This window comes from Solanum verrucosum, unplaced genomic scaffold (genome assembly GCF_900185275.1).
Source record: "Solanum verrucosum unplaced genomic scaffold, falcon-dt-bn FXZP01000115.1, whole genome shotgun sequence".
Classification (NCBI taxonomy): Eukaryota; Viridiplantae; Streptophyta; class Magnoliopsida; order Solanales; family Solanaceae; genus Solanum; species Solanum verrucosum.
The window spans coordinates 1,124,706-1,147,519 of NW_026020680.1; the positions used below are offsets into that span (position 1 = coordinate 1,124,706).

Sequence of the window (22,814 nt, forward strand, 5' to 3'; positions counted from 1 at the left end):
CACATATATCACCCTGTATCTGTCCTAGAAATGCAGGGGATTCCACTCCAACCTTAGCCACTGATGGTTTGATAACCAACTTTCCTTGTGAACAAGTGGCACAAGAGAATTTCTTTGATTGAAGAACATTTTGGTTCTTCAAAGTATGCCCATGTGAATTCTCAATTATTCTGCGCATCATATTATAACCGGGATGGCCCAACCGATCATGCCAAATGATAACATCATTAGAACCAGTAAACCTTTTGTTTACCACGACATGTGATTCAACTGTACCAATATTTGTATGGTACAACCAGAAGAAAGTGCAGACAATTTTTCATGCACAATTTTCTTCTCTGCATTTATTGTAGTAATATAAAGGTATTCAACCTTTCCTTCATTCGCAGTCTCAACATGATAGCCATTTTGGCAAATAACCTTGAAACTTAACAAGTTTCTTTGAGACTTACTACAATACAATGCATTATCAATTACCAATAATGTTCCTCCAAGTAGTAATAAGGCCGCTCTTTCAGAGCCCTAAATCAATTTTGTACTACCGGATATTGTATTAACATATGCCTTTTTCATTACCAAATGAGAGAAATATTTCTTTTCTCTTAGTATCGTATGAGTTGTGGCACTGTCCAGAAGGCACATATCTCCATTACTCATCTTGGATCCAACTGAAGACTGAAAAGCTTTATTTATCATCATAAAAATAAAAATGCATAATAAGAAGTACGAAACTTAACAAAAGAAATCTTAATACATAAATTTTAATTAAGACATTAAAAATACATAAAAACATTATTCATTTCCAGTTCAATTATCAATCTTCAGTTGCGATCCCCAAAGAAGTTCTCAGCTTCTAGATGAGTAATATCATCGAGCCCATCAAAAACATCATCTTTCAATGCTAAATTTGCCTCAACATTCTCATCATATTTTTGAGAAGATCCTTCCTTAACATCATCTTTGAGAGTCAAATGTGACTCTACTCGGGCATTAGAAGAGGAGGTACCGCCTTTATTCCTTTTCCTTTTGAAGGAATTTTGATACAGCCTGACAAAATGCTCAGGTGCCCAACATTCATTGTTCCAGTGACCTTTAAGGCCACAATGATGGCAGTGATCGCCCTTGCCTTTTGAAGGATTATTTTGAGAACCCATATTGTTCTCCCTTTTGTTATGACCACCACCTCGACGATTATTATATCATTTTTTGCCTTTGCCACGCCCGCGCACATTATCATGGCCCCGATTATTTTGTCTTATTTCAGACTGGCCGTGTGCTTCTACCCCGTGTGCCTCAGGTAATGGAGCACTTCCAGTGGAACGAGCTTCATGGTTTTTCATTAAAAGGTCATTATGTTGCTCAGCCACCAAAAGACATGAGATTAATTCAGAGTATTTTTTAAAACCTTTTTCACGGTATTGCTACTGTAATATATATTTGAGGCATGGAAAGTAGTTAGTGTTTTTTCCAACATGTCCTCATCTTTTATAGTTTCCCCACATAATTTCAGTTGGGAAGTTATTCTAAATACAATAGAGTTATACTCAATTACGGTTTTATAATCTTGAAACCGTAAGTGTTTCCACTCATAACGAGCCCTTGGCAATATCGTTGCCTTGATGTGGTCATACCTCCCTTTCAAACCTATCCACAATTCAAGTGGATCTTTCACTGTTAAGTATTCAACCTTCAGGCTTTCATCAAGATGATGACGAAGGAAAATCATAGCTTTCGCTTTATCCTGACTTGATGCCTTATTTCCTTCGATTATACAATCACCAAGACCCTTAGCGGTAAGGTGAAGTTTCAGCATCAAGTACCCATGACAAATAGTTCTTTTCAGAAATGTCAAGTGCCACAAATTCAAGCTTTGATAAATTCGACATGATGAAAACTATCATAAAATAGTTGAGTTAATAACATGATTTTGATTTCTTTATAATGAAAGATAAATTAATATTTCAAATGATTAAGAATTAGTATAAAATATATCATATGCATGAACATGGGATGTTACAAAAACATGTAAACTCATAAAGTATGAAATAGTATATTTAATATATATTCTAATTATTTTACAATATTTATTACTAGTTCAATAGTTATTAACGCCAAAGTTCCGTAAGATTTTTAAGTCATATTTAATATAATATTATTATTCTTTATGACACACCAATATTTATCATAAATTTATGACAAGAAATTAAAATACTTACGATTATTCTAACTAGCATGTTATCATATATCCTAGTATTTAATTTAGAGTTATAAGTTACTAGCATTTAAACAACATAAATATATAAACCTGAAACGTATTGATTATTATGCCTAGTAAAGTATCATACAAATACCTAAAGCAAGTTATATATGCAGTAATTAAATCGTTGATCAAAGACTTATGTAAGTCCTATTAGATATGTTATAAACATATAAATGTATACCTGACTCGGAAAGAAAATTGATTAACTTTTAGGAAAAAGATAATTCCGAATTAAGTATGTCTTAATTGGTTAGAAACTCGTGCTGATAACGTGTTGTAAAATGAGAGCAAAATATAATAATACTAAACAAGTAAGGAAGACAAATTGTGATGAGAAGTATAGAGTGGAGAATATTATTTAAAACTCTTCAAGTGTGTTTTCACAAGGGTGAAAAGACTACCCCTTTATAGGATTTAGAAAACACATGTTTTCATCCTTTAATCAAATACGTTAGTACAACTTTAATAAATACAATAAATACATACATTATGTTAGAGATGAATTAAGAGAAACATCCACACAATTAAGTGGATTTGTAACACTTTCATATTTGTAATACTGAATAAGTACTATTAGTTATGTAGTTAAGTCTTAAGGATGGTCTTTTCACGTAATTTTCCCTTCTTTTTTCTCATTTTTTATTTTATCCTATCATTAATTACTTTTATTCTTTCTCATTTATTATTTTTATTATTTCTTTTATTATTTTTATTCTTTTTATGTTATTCTTTATTAGAGATATCATTTAATTTTTTTTAAATTTTTTTTTGTTAGTTTATCTTCTTTTTAATTTTTTTTCTCTTTCTATAATTTTACCTTTTTAAGAAAATAAAATAAATTACTTTTGTTATTTTCTTATTTATTATTTTAATTTTATCTTTTATTCTTTTCTCATTTATTATTTTTATTCTTTTTTCCATATTATCCTTTATTAGAAATACCATTTGGTAACATTTTTTTCTTTTTTGTATTAGTTTATTTTCTTCTTTTTCTTTTTTTTTCTTTGTATATTTTTACCCTTTTAAGAAAATAAAATAAATTATTTTTGTTCATCACTTTTTTTTCTTTTTATTTTCTTTTTTTATTTTCTCATTAATAATTTTATTCTTTTTTTCATTTTATCCTTTATTAGAGATACAATTTGATAATATTTTTATTATTTGTTTATTTCTCCGTCTTTTTTTTTTTGTCCTTTCCCCCTTTTTTGTTAGTTTATCATGTTTTAATTTTTTGTTCTCTTTTTATATTTTACCTTTTTTAAGAAAATAAAATAAATACAAAAAACTACTTTCATAGTAATAAAAACAAACAACTAGACTACAATAATAACTAAATATGAAAAATACATAATTATGTGATTTTGGGTCTGTATAAACTACATTTGACATTTAGTGTGGTTTTCTTAAAAATACATATAGAATTATGTGTCGTTTTACTTTTCTTCCCACAACATTCGGTATTTGATTTTTCTGCTTCCGTCCTAAATGATACCATATCAGTATATGATATGTTGTGATGAAATCATTGAGAAATGAGTTGGTTGTACATGAATAGTTGTCGGAAACCTTAATAATACCATAACAATATATGAATATATGAAAAGAGTACTCAATGATACCATAACAATATATGAATATATGAGAACAATACTTAATGATACATGTCAGTATATTATATGTTGTGATGGTATCATTGAGGAATGAGTTGGTTGTACATCAACAGTTATAGGAATCCTTAATGATACCAAATAAGTATATGAATATATAAAACAATCCTTAATGATATCATATCAGTATATGATATGTTGTAATGGTACCGTTGAGAAATGAGTTGGTTGTAGGAAACCTCAATGATACCATAGCAGTATATGAATATATGAAATGGTTCTTAATGATACCATGTTAATATATGATATGTTGTGATAGTATCATCGAGAAATGAGTTAGATGTACATGAATGGTGGTAAGAAACCTTAATGATACCCAATATATGAATATATTCTTATGGTATCATTAAGTAATGAGTAATTTTGTAAATGAATGAATGAAATAAACCTTAGTGTTGCCACAACAATATATTCATATACTATAACAATATTATACATGATCTAAGGTGTGTTCCAATATATTAAATAGTCATTCATTCTACATATGTTGTGATGGTATCATTGAGAAATCATGAATTCATCCCTCGAAGGACTGTTCACTAGTCTATGATACCATGCTATTATATATATAATGTGTTGGCCTAACCCATTGATTGCCCCCTAAAGTTGGCACAATGTTTCACTTTGACACCTTAACTGAGCGATATTCATTTTAGACACTTCAGGTAGAATCTCACAGTGTCATTTTGACACTTTTTACTTACATGGCATAATGAGTGTGATACACTCATTGGTAGGCGCGTGAAGTGGTTATTTAGTTACTTTTTAATTTATTATTTCTTTTTCTCCATTTTCAACCACCATTTTTCTCCAAGTTAAATCTCATCCATTGTAAATGAAGGTTTCAACAAAAATGATGGAATTATTCATTAAATTCTTTGTGCTGGGGGCAGTCGGGGGATTATTTGGAGATAAGAAAAAATCAACTGGTTGCACAATGTTCTACAAAAAGGGGTCAGGTATTTGGAGGAGAAAGCGTTGGGGGTGGTTGCAGAAGGCGATCGGGTTTGGGGTGGGGGTGGGCGGGGGGGGGGGGGTTTGGAGAAGACGATGGGGTGGGGATTTGGAGTTGTGGGGGTAGTTTAAATTTTATTTTATTTTGTTATTATTTGGGGTGTTTATTTTATTTTGTAATTATTTGGGGAAAAATAGTACGTGTCATTAATTTAATGGTCAGTTTTTATTTTTATTCAACATTAATTATTTAAAAATTACTTTTGACATAAATGATAAATGTCGTGGTTTAATTCGTCACTTACACATCATCTACGAGTGTAATATATACACATTATATGATTTTGTTGATATTAAAAAAGGTGTCAAAATGACACAGCGGAATCCTACATAAGGTGTCTAAAATGAACATCGTCCAGTTAAGGTGTCTAAGTGAAACATCGTGCCAACTTTAAGGGGCCACCGATGGATTATGTCTTATGGGTTGGTATCATTGAGGAATGAGCTGGTTGCACATGAATGAATGTAGAAAATCTTAATGATACCATATGAGTATATGTATATATTGTTATGGTATCATCAATGAATGATTAGTATAGTGAATGAATGAAGGAAGAAAGGAAATATTAGTTTTACCAAATTACTTTAAAAGGAACTTTCACAATAGCCACTAAAATCATTTTAATTAGGTTTCATAGTTATAGTTTGCTAATTACGATTCGTAGCTAGTAGCTACATATTAGAGGGAGAAGAGAGGTGAGAGATATTGGGAGAGGGAGGAGAGAGGCGAGCGAGAGAGGGCAGACAATGGAGAGAGGCGAGTTGTATATGTATATCTATCAGATAATTGTATATATGTAACCGATGTACAAATATATTTGTATATCTAGTGAGTGAGATTGGGAGAGGGAGGAGAGAGGCGAGCGAGAGAACGCATAGAATGGAGAGAGGCAATTGCATTAGTATATCTGTCATATAATTATATATGTATATGTATAATTTGTATTTGTATTTGTATATGTATAAGCGAGGAGAGAGGCGAGAGATAGGAAGAAAGGAGAGAGACACACGTAATTATAGCTACAATTGAGTTGCGAATCGTAATTAATTCAAACTATAATTATATTAGCTAATTAACTAGTATATGTTTGATCATCCGCGTAATTTCCCCTTAATTTAATCAGGCCATTAGCCCAATCTACAATACTTCTGAAAGTGGGCCTTCTGCCTATTCATTAAGGGCAAATTACAGAAATTACATACTTTTAAGATATAATTACAATCTATCCCTTAAAAGTTTATAATTACAGAAATCTCTCAAACGAATACAATAATATAAGTGTTGATACATTAAACTGATGAGCGAGATACATTAATCGTTAAGTAAGATACATTACATTTTATACATGATACACTAATCTGATGTACATTTTATACATGATACACTAATATGATGCGCGAGATACACTAATCTGATGCGCGAAAATGAGGGATTTTGGAGATTTGTAAAACTTATAGGGGATAATGGTAATAAATAAACTAAAAGGTGAGATTTCTGTAATTTTTCCATTCATTAATGTAACCCTCAAAAATTAAATGGGCTTTAAGCCCAAATGTTTTAATGTTTAATCAGGCCATTAACCCAATTTACAATACTTTACCTTCTGCCTATTCATTATGATAGCCTTCAAACATTAAGTGGGCTTTAAGCCCAAAATATTTATCTTAAAAAAAAATAAATGCATATATGCAGTTGCTTAGGGAACCAACAAGTTTTATGTATTTTAAAAACTTTTCCCCTTGTGCTGGTTAGAACAATTTCAAAATTAATTCATTTTTCATAGATGAGACTGGTACTTATTTCTTTGTGAATTCATTGAATATAACTGCTCAATGTTTTGCATTCAACTAGTGTTCTTCCTCAACAGGCATATAAGAGAGATGTGGTTGGTTTGAAGGAACAGGTAATCCCTTAGTTCCTTTAATATGTTTTCGTTGATGAACTTACTTCTGAATTTTCAGTTTTTGTTCGGAAAGTGATTGAGCTTCATGATAAATATTTGGACTATGTGAATAACTGTTTCTCAACGATAGTTATCTAATTTAATTGTCCTACTCTATGCATTAGGGTAAAAGTAAATTGCTCTATAGATCCCCTTCTCTTCTTTTTCCTCTAGAGCATCTGCTTTTTCTTCATAATACTAGAGTAGGAGAAAGCTGATAATAGATCTCACTTGCAGGTAGTGTAGCTGCTAGTTTATATTAGTGATAAAGACTTGTTTGCAGAATTCTATAGGTAGAGTTACCTCTAGTGTGTATCTCAACCACTACTTGAATAGTAGCTTCTTCTCTGTTATTTGATAAGAGTGCCAATGAGAGAAGTATCCTAACAAAGTTGAAGCAGCAGTGTGGGGGGCAGTTCACATCAAAGATGGAGGGAATGGTAAGCTATCCAGATCAATTATGCTGAATTTGAGGCTATGTTCTCTGGTGACATTCTTCTTCTCTTTCTATAGGTCACATATTTGATATTGGCAAGGAAAGATCAAGGCAGCTTTGAGGAGTATTTGAGCAATAATCCAATAGCAAATCCAGGAATTGACTTGACAGTGACTGTCTTGACTACTGGCTTCTGGCCTAGCTACAAGTCTTTTGATCTCAACCTCCCAGCTGAAATGGTATATCATATCAATATGTTAATTGGCATTATGCAGTTGATTTTATCTTTGTTTGACCCTTATTCCTCTTGCTGAAGTTCTTCTCTTTAGTCTTTAGGCAAAGAATGATGCATGTTGAATCATTTTTCTTCTCAAACATCCTGTCATTGATTCATTTTAAGCTGCACATTGTCAGGTTAGTGCGTTGAAGTATTCAAGGAGTTGTATCAAACAAAAACAAAGCATAGGAAACTTACATGGATATACTCTTTGGGAACTTGCAACATAAATGGAAATTTTGAGCCAAAGACTATTGAGCTCGTTGTCACTACTTATCAGATTGACTGTTGTCTTACTTATTGAAATTGGATAGGCTTAGTTAATTTGAAACATTTTTATTACGTTATCAATGAGAAAATGAGATTTGACACTTCTTCCTCGTAGGCTTCTGCTCTGCTACTCTTTAATGCATTAGATAGATTGAGTTATCAGGAATTCATGGTACAATTAAACTATCAGATGATGATGTTGTTCGGCTTCTTCATTCCCTTTCAAGTGTGAAGTACAAGATTCTCAACAAGGAGTCAAACACCAAAACAATTTCTCCGACTGATGTCTTTGAGTTCAACTCAAAGTTCACTGACAAAATGAGGAGGATCAAGGTATTGATTAATGATGAGTACGGTTAGCCTTTGTACTATGAATTGTTGCACTACATTACTGACCCCGTGAGGATATTGCTATAATGGTATGCAGATACCTCTCCCTCCTGTTGATGAGAAGAAAACGGTAATTGAAGACATTGACAAGGATAGGCGGTATGCTATAGACGCTTCAAGTAGTGGGGGTGGGGGATTGGGTGGGTAAGAGGAGAAAATAAACTTGGAATGTCGCAGTGTCACTTATGCAACTCGTTTTCCATATATTCATTAGGAAAGTCATTTTCCTAGAGAAAATATTTTTCAAACATTTTGACCAATCAAATATAGAAAATGTGGAAAACATACACAAATTCTCACTATTTCCATTTTTGCCAAGGTAATTTCTTGGTTTTTCATTCAGGGTTATTGCAAATTTATCCCTACTATTTTTGGGTTTATGCATTTTTACCTCAACTGCTTGAGTACTCGTTTTCTTTTTTTGTTTCTTTTATTGAGAATGTCGTCTACTTTTACCTCACGACATTCTCAAAAAAGAAAAAGGAGAGTACTCAAGCAGTTGAGGTAAATATGCATAAAACCCAAAAATAGTAGCGATAAATTTGCAATAACCCTGAATGAAAAACCAAGAAATTACCGTGGCAAAAATGGAAATAGTTAGAAGTATAAGGGGGTTTTTGAGGAAACAGGAAAAACACATAAAAGGGGAAAAAGATTCACAAATCACCCTATTCTTTTCTTGTCATAAATGGTTCCACGCTGGATTTACAGGTTGTATTTTTCCCGTTAGTCCATAAGGATCGGACACCCATATTTTGGGACCATACAGGCCTGTTACATGAAATGCACCAAAACCAAAGCAAGCCACCTCTGATAGAAATAAATGAATTCCAAAGATCTTTGGCAAATCCAAAGAGGGTTTTCCTATACATTCATCACAAAATAATTCTAGATCCCAATACACCCAATGCCAGATAGCTGCCAACTCCGTCTTTTTCCCTCATCAGGTCTAACTCTCTGATCACCCTTTTCGGAAAATTCCTTCGCCCTCCGGTGACATCACAGGTATATTTTTCGGTTAAACTGTGAGCTGCGATTTGATGTACATTGTTCCCATGTATGTATATACCTATGATGCATAGTTGATGTGATTGTTTTGGTTTAATTGGATCTCCCTTTGCTTCAGATTGATCCTGTTATTGATTTTGTTTCCGGTAGCTATTAAAATTGTGTTGTTTTGTTTAATTTCAAAAAAAGAAATTGTGTTGTTTTGTTGTGGTTGATTTTGCGACCTTAAGAGTTGTGATTGATTGACTAGTTTTATGCTTTTTATTTCTCTATAGTTGATCTGAGCATGAGTGTTTTGTCCTTTTGAAATCAGGTATAGTGGAGCTTTAGTGTTCATTACTGGTAGGGTTTGAGTTTAATTTTTGGTTCATTCTTTGTTGCAACTAACGACATCCATGTAAACTAGAAATTCAATAGGAACAACTGATTCCAGAACTTTGTTTTATTTCGTTAACTGCCTGAAACTTTAGATTTTTCAGCTATGTTGTTTGGACTCTTCAAAAATGTCAACAGGTGTGCGTCGGATCCTCCAAAAATAGTGGTTTTTGAAGGATCCGAGCAACTTAGCTTTTAAGTGTCTTTGATGAGTGTAATTTAATGGAAGAGCTTTTTCTTATTCCAGTAGGTGAACAATGAATAAATACAATACATAAGGTGCTAACTAAGGAAAGAAATTAAGAGTGATTCCTATAGATCTGCAGTGATCCCTATAAATCTGCTGCCCATATATAGCTATGTATATTACTAAGATTAACACTCCCTCTCAACCTGGAGCATATATGTTGATCATGCCCAGCTTGTTACAAAGATAATCAACTCGAGTTCCATTCAACGCCTTTGTGAGCAAATCAACTACTTGCTCTCCTATCTTTACGTAGCTAGTGGAAATCAAGTTTTCCTGAATCTTCTCACAAATAAAATGACAGTCAACCTCAATGTGTTTAGTTCTTTCATGACACACCGAATTTGAGGCAATATGTAGGTTAGCTTGATTATCACACCAAAGTTTTGCTGGTGTGTGATGTTCCAACCCAATTTCAGTTAGCAGATGATGTATCCACAAAATCTCACACGTAGACTGTGACATAGCTTTGTACTTAGATTCTGCATTGGATTGAGATACAACACTTTGCTTCTTACTCCTCCATGAAACTAGGTTCCCTCCAACAAAGACATAATAGCCTATAGTTGATCTCATGTCAATTTTGGATCCAACATAGTCAGCATCTGCAAAACACTCAACACAAGTATGCCTGTGATTGCTATATAAAGCCCAAGTCCAGGGGCTCCTTTCAAGTAACATAAAATTTGTTCCAAAGTTGCCCAGTGTTTGACTATAGGCGAGGACATAAACTGGCTAACAACACTTACTGCAAAAGCAATGTCTGGACGAGTCATAACAAGGTAGTTTAACTTCCCAACTAACCTCATGTATCTCTCAGGATCATCAAAGGGGTCACCGTCATCTTTCATAAGCTGCACATTGGGAGCCATTGTAGTACTGCAAGGTTTAGTTGCCAACTTTCTAGTGTCTGCAAGAAGATCAAGAATATACTTTCTCTGAGACAAAGATATTCCCTTCTTGTTTCTATTCACCTCTATACCCAAAAAGTATTTCAACTGACCCAAGCCTTTCGTATGAAACCTAGTATGCCAGAAGGATTTGAGGGAAGAGATCCTCGCATAATCACTTCCTGTGATGACAATGTCATCAACATACACAACCAGCGGGATAGCGCCAACTTTTGATTGTTAGTAGGAAGACTGAGTGATCACATTTGCTCATTTTCATCCCAAACTCCAGGACTACCTTACCGAACTTCCCAAACTAAGCTCAGAGACTCTGTTTCAAGCCATACAAAGACTTCTTCAAATAACAGACTCTCCCATACTCCCTGAGCAACAAAACCAAGTGGTTGCTCCATATATACTTCCTCTTGAAGATCACCATGAAGGAATGCATTTTTGATATCCAACTGATGTAAAAGCCAATTCTCAGAAGCAGCTAAAGAAATGAACAAGCGGACATAAAGTTTGGCAACTGAAGAGAAAACGTCTGAATAATCCACTCCATAAGTTTGAGCATACCCTTTAGCCATAAGCCTAGCCTTAAGTCTTGCCACAAAACCATCTAGATTAACTTTAACTGTGAACACCCACTTACATCCCACTAGTTTCTTCGTGCTAGGTAAATCCACCAAATCCCACGTGTGATTTTCCTCTAAGGCGTGTATTTCCTCAAACATCGCATCATACCATCGAGGATGGTTCAAAGCTCCTTCACTGTTTTGGGTATAGAGATGGAGTCTAAAGAAGCAACCAAGGACCTCGACATAGAGGATAAGCAATCATAGAAAACAAAATTAACAATGGGATATGTGGATTGTCAAGTCCTTTTATCTTTGCGAAGAGCAATAGGGAGATCCAAATTCTCTGAAGGATCGGGTGAAGAAAGATTTGATAACAGAGGAACCGGTGCAGAACATGTATCGTCGATCTCTCGTCTCCTCGAATAAACTTGCACAATTGGTGGTCTTGCTGGAGCAGAAGTTGTAGGCCCAATAGTCAATTGGTGTTCAATAGGGGAACTAGGAGATTGAAGAACATTATTTGATTGTTCTGTCAAAACCCAAGCAACCTCATAGACTAACTACTCATCTTCCTCCTTTTGAGTTGTAGAAATGGGAGGTGGATAGAAGAATGGTGGTCTCTGAAAATACCACATCATTTGACACCAAGTATTTACCAAGCTTAATAGAATAACTTCGATACCCCTTTTGAAGGCGTGAATAACTCAAGAAAATAGACTTCAATGCCTTAGGATCCAACTTGGTAACAAATGGCCGAACATCTCGAACATAACACGTGCTTCCAAATACCTTAGGCTCCACCGAAAATAGTGACTTGTTTGGAAAAATAACATTGTAAGGAACATTACCAACAAGAATAGTCTATGGCATGCGGTTAATCAAAAAACAAGTTGTAGAGATTGCATCAGCCCAAAATTGTTTAGGAACCTTCATTTGGAACAAAAGTGCTCAAGCTGTCTCAAGTAGATGTCTATTCTTTCTCTCAACAACTCCATTTTGAGAGGGTGTATCAACACATGAAGTTTGATGGAGAATACCATGTTGTCTCACGTAGGATTGAAACAATTCTGACATATATTCTTTAGCATTATCACTCCTTAGACTACGCACTGAAGTATTGAACTGAGTTTTGACTTCAACACTAAAAGCACAAAAGTGAGTAAACACTTCAGAACGACTCTTCATAAAGTAAATCCAAGTCATTCGAGAGAAATCATCCACAAATGTGACAAAATACTTATGTCCAGTTTTGGAAACAACAGGACAAGGTCCCCAAACATCAACATGAACTAACTCAAAAATCGACTCCACCCGCTTATTAACCCTTGTATTTGTTGAGCTACAATGGTGTTTGACAAATTGACATGACTCACAATCTAGTGAAGGAATGTTCTGAAACTGAGGACAGAGCTTCTTCAACATATGCAAAAAAGGATGCCCTAATCGACAATGTGCCTCAAATGGAGACACGACACAAGAGTAGGCAACAAATCGAGGCTCTCAATATTCATCAAGAATGTAGAGACTATCAGATACATGTCCTTTACCAATAACTTTATTTGTCTTCAGATCACGAAACAAACAATGACCGGCAAAAAATGAGATATAACAGCCTAGGTCTTTGGTAAGCTTACTAACAAACATCAAATTAAAGGCTAACTTTGGTAGATCTAATACATATGACAAGGTAATGGAAGAAGTTGGTTTTACAGTCCCAGATCCTATAATATTACAGATTGAACCATCAGCAACTCTCACAGGAGAGAGTGCTCCATGTGATCGAAAGCTAGAATATATGTTAGGATTACCTGTCATGTGATTTTCGAAGAGGATATAAGATATGCTTTTCCTGACTCAACAAGGGTAGTAACTGAAATAGATTCTTTTTGTAATTTTTGATATTGTGAGAATTTTGCAAACTCTTTCGCCGAAATCAAAATTCTTTTATCCGAAGACATATGAGTCACAATTTTAGTCATTCTCTCCAAATATTTTAGCAACACAAGAACTCATCAACAAAAAATATAACCAAAAGAGTGTATGTGACCCGACAAATACAGATGAACAAAGTCTAAAAATGGTTTTATCAACTAAGAAACCAATTGTCCACCCAAAATAAAGGAACTGAGTACTTTACCAGTAGACAAGAGCACATAGTGAACAATCAAATACCCAAGCAAGTAGTTCAGAGAAAGAAATCCTGAACCGCAGCTTATGATAAAAAAACACCAATTATATGAAATGTAAGTAGAAGCTAGAAGCCACAAATCACAAACCAGATTCAGTGTCGCAGAATAGAAACGAACCTGGAAGTGATGAACGAACTTTCCAGATTGTATTTTAACACCAGAATAGACCTGAGAAGGGACGAACAGACTTTCCAGATCGTATTTTAACACCAGAACAGACTTGACATTCGCCAGAAATACGTTTCTAGATTGTATTTTAACACCAAAACAGACCTGAGAATCGCTAGAAATACATGCCGATGCCGGAAATTTAAGACCCAATCAATTCAGCCAGACACGCACCTTCACGTGCCGGTGCGTGATGAACAAAAGAACTGTATGAGCGGTGCATGGCAACCACTCGCTTCACAACCAGATGCCGGTGAAGACTGGTTTGGCCGGAAAATATACTCCGCCTCCTTCTGTGGTGGTGATAGTAGACTGACCACTTTAAATCAGTGGAATAGAAATCCAAACTTCTTCCGTAACACAGCCAAAACGAAACGATCCTATAAGCTCTAATACCATGTAATTGAATGGAAGATCTTATTCTTATTCCAGTAGGTGAACAGTGAACAAATACAATACATAAGGTGCTAACTAAAGAAAGAAATTAAGAGTGATTCCCATAGAGCTGCAGTGATCCCTATAAATCTACTGCCTATATATAACTATGTATATTACTAAGATTAAGTCTATATACATTCTATAACAATGAGTATTTTCTTTTGGTATTCTCAGTTTTATTTACTTATTGATTTATATACATTATTGGAAAATGTTGTATGCGTTTTTTTTATGCAACCCAGAAAAGATTTTAGAAGTACATGTCTTTTAGGGCAAAGTGTGCAATTTTTGTAACTCTAGTTTATTTAGGTCCTAGGAATCACTTGGTGAAACTTAGTTCTTGTGGAATTCCTATCAAGTCAGGGTCTTGGGGAACCACAGAACCGTGAGGAATCAATCAATTACGTTGAATGTGCTTAGAGATGTATCATATGATACCAGCCGACATGTCTCATGCCACCAAAATGTTGTTACCGTGTGGGTACTGGTCCAATAACTGCAGTTTCCTGAAAAGTGCCTCTTTCCAGGGCAAAAGACGTTAATAGCTTGCAAAACAATTGCTGAATCAATCCCTAAATAGTACTTAGAATAGAATTTCTTTTCACCGAGCAATAAGCATGAATAAAAAGTAAGCTCACATGAATATTGAGTTATACCTGTGAGTTATTTTGTTATGAATCATGAGCTTAGATGATTAGTTGGCAAGTAAATATCAATAGCGGATGAGGTAATTACTTAGGGTTTTTATTTTGGCTCAATGTAGGTAGTCTCTGCTGCATATTATTCTACACTTGTGGAGCTCTCTCGAAGGCTTTTTTTTGTGACATGTACTTTAACTTTATGCTTATCTCAGCACTTCTAAAATTTTGGAGTTTGGACTTGTTTAGTTACGTAAATGGTTCATTTGTTCTTGATAATTCATTATACTGAAAGTCCTATACACCCAACTAAATATCCAATTTAGAGTGGTAAAGAATCTTTAGAAGACCAAGATCACACTGAACCAATAAAATACCCACTACCTTTTCCAATTATCTATAGCTGTGGTAATTCGGAACATTTCCAGTTAGTGAACTTTTATTCGTTCCTTTATTATTTATTCTATTCTTGTGCTCCTTAATCTTCTCTCCTCTTTGTTTTACTTGAATTTAAGCCTCCAATAGTAGTCCTGTTTCCTGTCTTGATTTTTAGTCATATTCTACTACCCTTTCTATAGTGAGACCCAGAAATGGCTCAAGGTACTTGTGCGATTCTTAGTATGCATCGCTCCTTAACAGCCCCCCACTTTGATGCCTTGAAACCCAAGTATTCTGGTCCATATTTCAAGGATACAGCCAAGTTTGTAGCCTGTCCAACATCACAATTTGGTATTTAATAAGATCATTCTTTCAGTCATTTGTTCGCTTATCTCAACAGTAAAGTCAAATATCAATGTGATTTGATTTTCTGACTGGCTTATAAATTGCTTGATTTTCATACTAGCTTTTGTTGAGTTTAGTTGGTGATGTTATTTAGTTTGGGAACAGGCGACAGGTGTTTGGAATTTGTGTAGGGTTGCATTCTGTTAAATTGCGAGGATATTGAAATCACAATGAACCAAGGTAGCATAATCGATCTGAAACATGGATGGGACTTCATGCAAAGGGGCATTACAAAATTGAAGAACATACTAGAAGGGCTGCCTGAGCCTCAGTTCAGCCCAGAGGACTATATTATGCTGTATACGTATCCTTTTAGACTCCCACACTGTTAGGCATGTAGATAACTTGGATTTGATTCACCTTTTGTTTCCTTAATTCTACTAACAGGACAATTTACAACATGTGTACTCAGAGGCCCCCACATGATTATTCTCAACAGCTGTATGACAAATATCGTGAACCTTTTGAAGAATATTTCACAACAACGGTAAGGGTAGCTGCAGTTTTCATAAGCATTTCACTTTAGTAGAAATTAAACAAGGTACTACAATAAAACAAGAAAAAAAAGAATTGCAGAAGTATTTTTTTTGATGACAAGGGAAACCCGCAGCCGCTACCCTTTGGGTGCGCACAAGGTAAAACCCCCGCTCCTATGCAATAGCTCGCAAACCACATAGGAGAGAATTGAAGAAGTATTATTCTTAATAATTCTTTGATGTTTGTATATCCATGTACCATTCTTGATTGTTTGCTCTCTATGTATCATTCTGGAATGTTTGGAACTTATAGAAATGATTTCTGTACTAAAGAAACAGAAAATCATTAGTCTGGTGAGCCCTTTGTTGCTGTTTTATTTTTCGATTTTAGCGATGTAAACAAAGTGGGGTTAGTATTGGTAGTTTCCGTGGTTCCCTCTGTGATTTTATTTTATGCCCTCTATTATTTTATTTAATAAGGATCCATGTGCAAGTATCAACATTTTTATGGGATCTGAACGTAATTCAAGCATTGCTTTCCCAAGAGGCATATTATCTTTTAGTTTTATTCCCTCTATCATGAGATTCAAATTTAGAAAGGCTGCTCTTGCTGCTTCTTCATCCCATAGAATATTAAGAAAAGGATACGGGGAAAGTGGATAGAAGTTTCAAAACACAGCTAAATTTCATGGATCTTTTTGTATGGTATTTTAGGCATGCAATTTTGCTTAGGAGTTTAAAATGATGAAAACTCAAATTTGGCTTAAAGTTTGTTTACCTAATTTTTGTTTCTCCAAATAATTCTACCTTCTCTAAATTTGACATTGCAATTCAATTTCAAAATAGGTATTGCCTTCTTTGAGAGAAAAACATGACGAGTTCATGTTGCGAGAGCTGGTAAAAAGGTGGTCAAATCATAAGGTCATGGTCAGATGGTTGTCGAGATTCTTCCATTATCTTGACCGCTATTTCATTGCCCGGAGATCTCTGCCGGACCTTAATAAAGTTGGACTAACTTGCTTCTGCGATCAGGTAATTTATGGTTCTCCTTTTCTTTTCTCTTTCAATCAAACTTTTGTTGCTATTGTCATCTATTAAAACATTCCACCTGATCCCTTGGTCAAAGCACTGAGTTCAGCTCATGGCTTCTATATTGATTTTTTTTAATTCTGTTTTCTGGGTTTTGCCTATTCTAGAATTCGGTTTTCAGTTTGCCAGTATACTCAACTGCTTCCACGTCCTTTTACGAAAAGATGTTACCATTTAGTCCCTGCATCCCAATTATGTGAAGGTGTTTGACTGGGCATGCAGTTTAAGAGAAAAAGAAAGAATTTTGAAACTTGTGGTATAAAGTAAGCTATAGAAACTTTGTGAGTATAAAGTAAAACAAGAAATGTGAATTTAAATTGTTACTTATTTTGGATAGATGTCCCTTTTTTGAGGACTGACTAAAAAAGAAAGAGTATCACATAAATTGAGGCAGAGGTAATATCTTACTGGGCCACTGTTTTCTATTTTAGGTCTACCAAGAGTTGAATGGAAAAGTCAGGGATGCTGTTATATCTCTGGTATCCCCTTTGTCTTGCTTTGAGTTCTCACTACCATTTCTTTTTTCCTTTTAATTGAGCAATAACATTCCTCTAACCAGATTGATCAAGAGCGTGAGGGAGAGCAAATTGACAGAGCTCTACTAAAGAATTTGCTAGATATATTTGTTGAAATGGGAATGGGGTCGATGGATTATTATGAGTACGATTTTGAAGATGCAATGCTCAAGGACACTGCTGCTTATTATTCTTGCAAAGCTTCTAACTGGATCCTCGAAGATTCATGTTCAGATTATATGCTAAAAGTTAGTATACCGCGTATGCAACCCCTTGATTCTGCCATTCTTGCCCTGTTGTTTCTTCTGTCTATCCTTTTTCTGGTTAATGTCCATATGTTAGCCTACATAATCATGTCAATGATACTGTAGGCTGAGGAGTGCTTGGAACGAGAGAAGGATAGGGTCTCTCATTATCTCCATTCAAGCAGCGAGACAAAGTTGCTTGAGGTTCGTTCTAGCTCTTAATCTTTTTTCTTTACTGGAACTTTAGCCTTCAAGATGGAGGATGTTGCTATCAGTTTTTGTTGTTCACATCTTTTTTCTGGATCTAGTCTATCAACTTTAAATTAGTTGCAACTTTACTACTCTCTCCTTTCTACAGAAAGTGCAACATGAGTTGTTGTCTGTGTATGGCACTCAACCTCTTGAGAAGGAGCACTCTGGATGCCATGCGTTACTAAGAGATGATAAGGTAGCTAGCAGCATCTTAATGACCACGTTTCGAATTTTATATTTGTAGTAATTGACACAATCATGATTATTTTATTAGGTAGAAGATTTATCAAGGATGTATAGGCTCTTTTCTAAGATTCCTCAAGGCTTAGACCCTGTGGCCAATATTTTTAAGCAGGTTTGTGATCTCATGACATCATATTCTCGATTGTATACCAATAAGTTACTTCACATATCCTTCTTTTTAATCTGAATGCAGCATGTTACTGCTGAAGGTACAGCTTTGGTAAAACAGGCTGAAGATGCTGCTAGCAACAAAAAGGTTTGTACAATCTATCCTTTTCAAATTCTTTGGTCTTGAGAAATTTGTTTCTTCCTTATTTGGCATTTATACACTTTGAGTTGATTTGGAACTTGTCAAACTAGAAGTTTTGCTATTTTAATATGCTAAGTTACTTGTGTTCAAGTGTCTGATCAACTTAATTTCATATTTTAGCACACCATTTCTGACATCAATACTTTAAGTTTAAAATCTATCTACTCTAGCTCCCAAGTTTTAGAAAATACAAATACCCCCTACCACCCAAGTTTTAGAAAATACAAACTAACCACTTACCATAAATATTTTAGAAATTTTTAAAAAATTACAAAATCTGTTTCTTACCCACCAAAATCTCTCCTTCCTTGCCAATTTTCTGTCATCCAGCTTGTTTTCCCGCAAAAAATTGAAGCATTTCACTGGAAAATTACTCCACATGAGGAAAATCTCCTCAAGATCAGCCATTGTAGTTCCCCATTGTTGTAGAAGCTCGAAATATTTCATCCATTGTAGAAGAAGCTCATTTTTCTAGCAGCTCTTTCCAGTCGTTCTCCAGCGACATTTTGTTTTTACATTTCACAGCTCATCTGACCTGTAAGAGATCTATCCCCGTGGTTTTCTTTTTTCTAGTATTCTACAATCATCAAGCAGTGAGCAGTAGCATCGACCATTACTGGTTTATTACGTCGTTTGCTGAATATAGTGGTGATTATGGTGGTGAATGGGAGGAGACTTCAAAATGTTGGAAGTGGAACTCTCTGAGTAAGGTGACAGTGTCCATTGTCCTGCGTTGCAATGGTACATATGACGACATGGTTGAGGGAATTATTGAATGCAGGGAATTAAATTGTGAACCGAGCAACTTGATCATTAGTTATGGATGAATGCTAAGGGCAACATCCATCCATCTTTCATAATAAATGATAGGCACGTGGGGTTGTACATGCTTGATGTTGTCCCTGATGGTTCTAGACTAGTTTTCTGGGTTAAAGTTGTTGAGAGGCATGAAAAAGAAGAAGGTTCAACTCCATTAGGGTGGCTTGGGTGGGGGGTTTTGTCCCTAGAAAATGCTTGATATAAATATTAGAGAAAGGGAAATCCATTCATTAGAAAGCTCGTGCTGCTTCACAAAACATCAAGAAAAAAGTGATTGTAAACTCAGTGAAAAAAGTGACAACAAGTTCAGGGAGCTTTCTCAAAAAACAGCAATCCCTTGAAAAGGGGAGATGACTGCTAGAATATATTGTGTATCATATCTTGAGTTGTCAGTTTGTGAGACTAGGTATTTATTGCTGATTAGAGCATTTTGCTTCGTTTTTTTTTGGGGGTGGGGGTTCCCACCCAGTGTTCAATACCCGCATTTGGGGCTCGAGTAAATCCGGATTTGCACCGGAATGTCTCACAGTGGGGTAAAGCGCTCCGTAATAAATGAGACTCGGTAACCAAGGGAACTCGAACGGAGTCCTGATTAAGGAGTAAGGAGTACATAGCACTCCACCATAACCCTTGTTCGTAGCATATTGCTATTCTGCTTATTTTAATTACCAGTGCTTTTGATGAGTTTTGTTCAGAGATTTCTTTTTAACATCATCTCCTCTTTTCTATCAAAAGCATGAAGTCACAAAGTTTGACTTCATCTCAGTGATTGTTTTGTTTCATTTACTTTATTTATCCTTCAGTACATGATCATTGATAATTTTGGTGGTTGGGAATGTTACTTCAAAGAGATGGTAATGTTCTTTAAAGCAAAACCCCCCCATCAAGTGCCTTTTGTTGCATTTCCTTCTTTTATGTATCTTAACTTTTCCCCTTATGCTGTTTAGAACAATGTCAGAATTAATTCATTTTATCTTTTTAGGGATGAGACTGGTATTTCTTTGTGAATGCATTTAATATAATTGCTCAATGTCTTGCATTCTTTCTTATCAACTAGTGTTCTTCAACAGGCAGATAAGAGAGATGTGGTTGGTTTGCAGGAACAGGTAATCCCTTAGTAAATCTGTTATCTGGTCCTTGAATATGTTTTCGGCGGTTAACTTACTTCTGAATTTTCAGGTTTTTGTTTGGAAAATGATTGAGCTTCATGATAAATATTTGGCATATGTGAATAACTGTTTCCAAAACCACACACTTTTTCACAAGGTATGTGTTGGAGCAAAGGATAGTTGCCTAATTTAATTATTCTACTCTGTGCATTAGGTCTGTGCATCAGGGTAAAAGTAAATTACTAATATATGTCCTCTTTGTCACTTTCTAGGCACTTGAAGAAGCTTTCGAACTTTTCTGCAACAAGGGTGTTGCTGGTAGCTCAAGCACTGAACTTCTTGCCACATTCTGCGACGTCATTCTCAAAAAAGGAGAGAGTGAAAAATTGAGTGATGAAGCCCTAGAAGAGATATTGGAGAAGGTGAGCTCTTGCTCTATAGATCCCCTTCTCTTCTTTTTCTCAAGAGCATCTGCTTTTTCTTCATACTAATGGAGCAGGAGAAAGCTGATAATAGATCTCACTTGCAGGTGGTAAACCTGCTAGCTTATATTAGTGATAAGGGCTTGTTTGCAGAATTCTATAGGTAGAGTTACCTCTACTGTGTATCTCAACCACTACTTGAATAGTTGCTTCTTCTCTGTTACAAGTTTATGACTTCCGTTTTTTTCCAGGAGAAAGCTAGCCCGGCGGTTGTTATTTGATAACAGTGCCAATGATGAACATGAGAGAAGTGTCCTAAGAAAGTTGAAGCAGCAGTGTGGGGGGCAGTTCACATCAAAGATGGAGAGAATGGTAAGATATCCAGATCAATTATACTGAATTTGAGGTTATGTTCTCTGGTGACATTTTTCTTCTCTTCTTATAGGTCACAGATTTGACATTGGCAAGGGAAAATCAAGGCAACTTTGAGGAGTATTTGAGCAATAATCCAATAGCAAATCCAGGAATTGACTTGACGGTGACTGTCTTGACTACTGGCTTCTGGCCTAGCTACAAGTCTTTTGATCTCAACCTCCCAGCAGAAATGGTATATCATATCAATATGTTAATTAGCATTATGTTGATTTTATCTTGGTTTTGACCCTTGTTCCTCTTGCTGAAGTTCTTCTCTTTCGGCAAGGAATGATGCATGTTTTTTGCTTGAATCATTTTTCTTCTCAAACGTCCTTTCATTGATTCATTTTATGCTGCGCATTGTCAGGTTAGGTGCGTTGAAGTATTCAAGGAGTTTTATCAAACAAAAACGGACAGGAAACTTACGTGGATATACTCTTTGGGAACTTGCAACATAAATGGAAATTTTGAGCCGAAGACTGTTGAGCTCGTTGTCACTACTTATCAGGTTGATTTTTGGCTTACTTTTTGAAATCAGATAGGCTTAGTTGATGTGAAATATTGCTATTATGTTATCAATGAGAAAATGAGATTGAGACTTCTTCCTTTTTCGTAGGCTTCTGCTCTGTTGCTCTTTAATGCATCAGATAGATTGAGTTATCAGGAAATCATGATGCAATTAAACCTATCAGATGATGATGTTGTTCGGCTTCTTCATTCCCTTTCATGTGCGAAGTACAAGATTCTCAACAAGGAGCCAAGCACCAAAACAATTTCTCCGAGTGATATCTTTGAGTTCAACTCAAAGTTCACTGACAAAATGAGGAGGATCAAGGTATAATTAATGATGAGTAAGGTTAGCCTTTCTACTATGAATTGTTGCACTACATTACTGACCTTTTAAGGATATTGTTGTAATGGTATGCAGATACCTCTCCCTCCTGTTGATGAGAAGAAAAAGGTAATTGAAGACGTTGACAGGGATAGGCGGTATGCTATAGATGCTTCAATTGTGCGTATTATGAGGAGTCGTAAAGTAATTGCCTACCAGCAACTGGTTATGGAATGCATTCAGCAGTTGGGACAGATATTCAAGGTATCCCCAGGATAAACTTCTACTTCTCAATTTTAAAGTTCGTTTTTCAAGTTTAACTGAGCTAATTACTTTGTTTTGAATACCCCATAGCCTGATGACAAAGCTATCAAGAAGAGAATCGAAGATTTGATAAGTAGAGAATACCTAGAGAGGGACAAAGATAACCCAAATTTGTTCAAGTACTTGGCATGATTTGTGCTGATCATAGTAGTTGGAGAAACAGGCCGCCCGAGATGAACTTCTTGGACTTTTG

At 35.2% G+C, this 22,814-nt stretch overlaps 1 protein-coding gene and 1 long non-coding RNA gene across 30 annotated transcripts in view; one reads left to right on the plus strand and one right to left on the minus strand.

The window, feature by feature from the left end:
- Positions 1 to 22,814, plus strand: part of LOC125812177 (cullin-1) — a 124,715-nt gene that overhangs the window by 33,362 nt on the left and 68,539 nt on the right. For 10 of the 29 annotated variants that reach the window (XR_007441977.1, XR_007441978.1, XM_049491674.1 and 7 more), the window contains exon 18: positions 22,082 to 22,300. Coding sequence is in view for 21 of the 29 variants with exons in the window: in XM_049491674.1 (XP_049347631.1) it covers positions 22,082 to 22,300 (219 nt within the window). In the remaining 8 variants the exon portion in view is untranslated. Of the gene's footprint in view, positions 1 to 15,741; positions 15,876 to 15,958; positions 16,059 to 16,893; positions 17,080 to 17,567; positions 17,616 to 17,695; positions 17,900 to 18,022; positions 18,101 to 18,254; positions 18,345 to 18,422; positions 18,504 to 18,584; positions 18,648 to 20,590; positions 20,627 to 20,699; positions 20,787 to 20,901; positions 21,052 to 21,158; positions 21,215 to 21,302; positions 21,458 to 21,496; positions 21,659 to 21,832; positions 21,974 to 22,081; positions 22,301 to 22,393; positions 22,562 to 22,651; positions 22,771 to 22,814 lie in introns of those variants that run through there. The other 19 variants (XR_007441982.1, XR_007441979.1, XM_049491686.1 and 16 more) reach the window with 14 other exon arrangements.
- LOC125812213 (uncharacterized) overlaps positions 1 to 22,814 on the minus strand; it is a 99,506-nt gene that overhangs the window by 24,502 nt on the left and 52,190 nt on the right. The window lies entirely within an intron of this gene.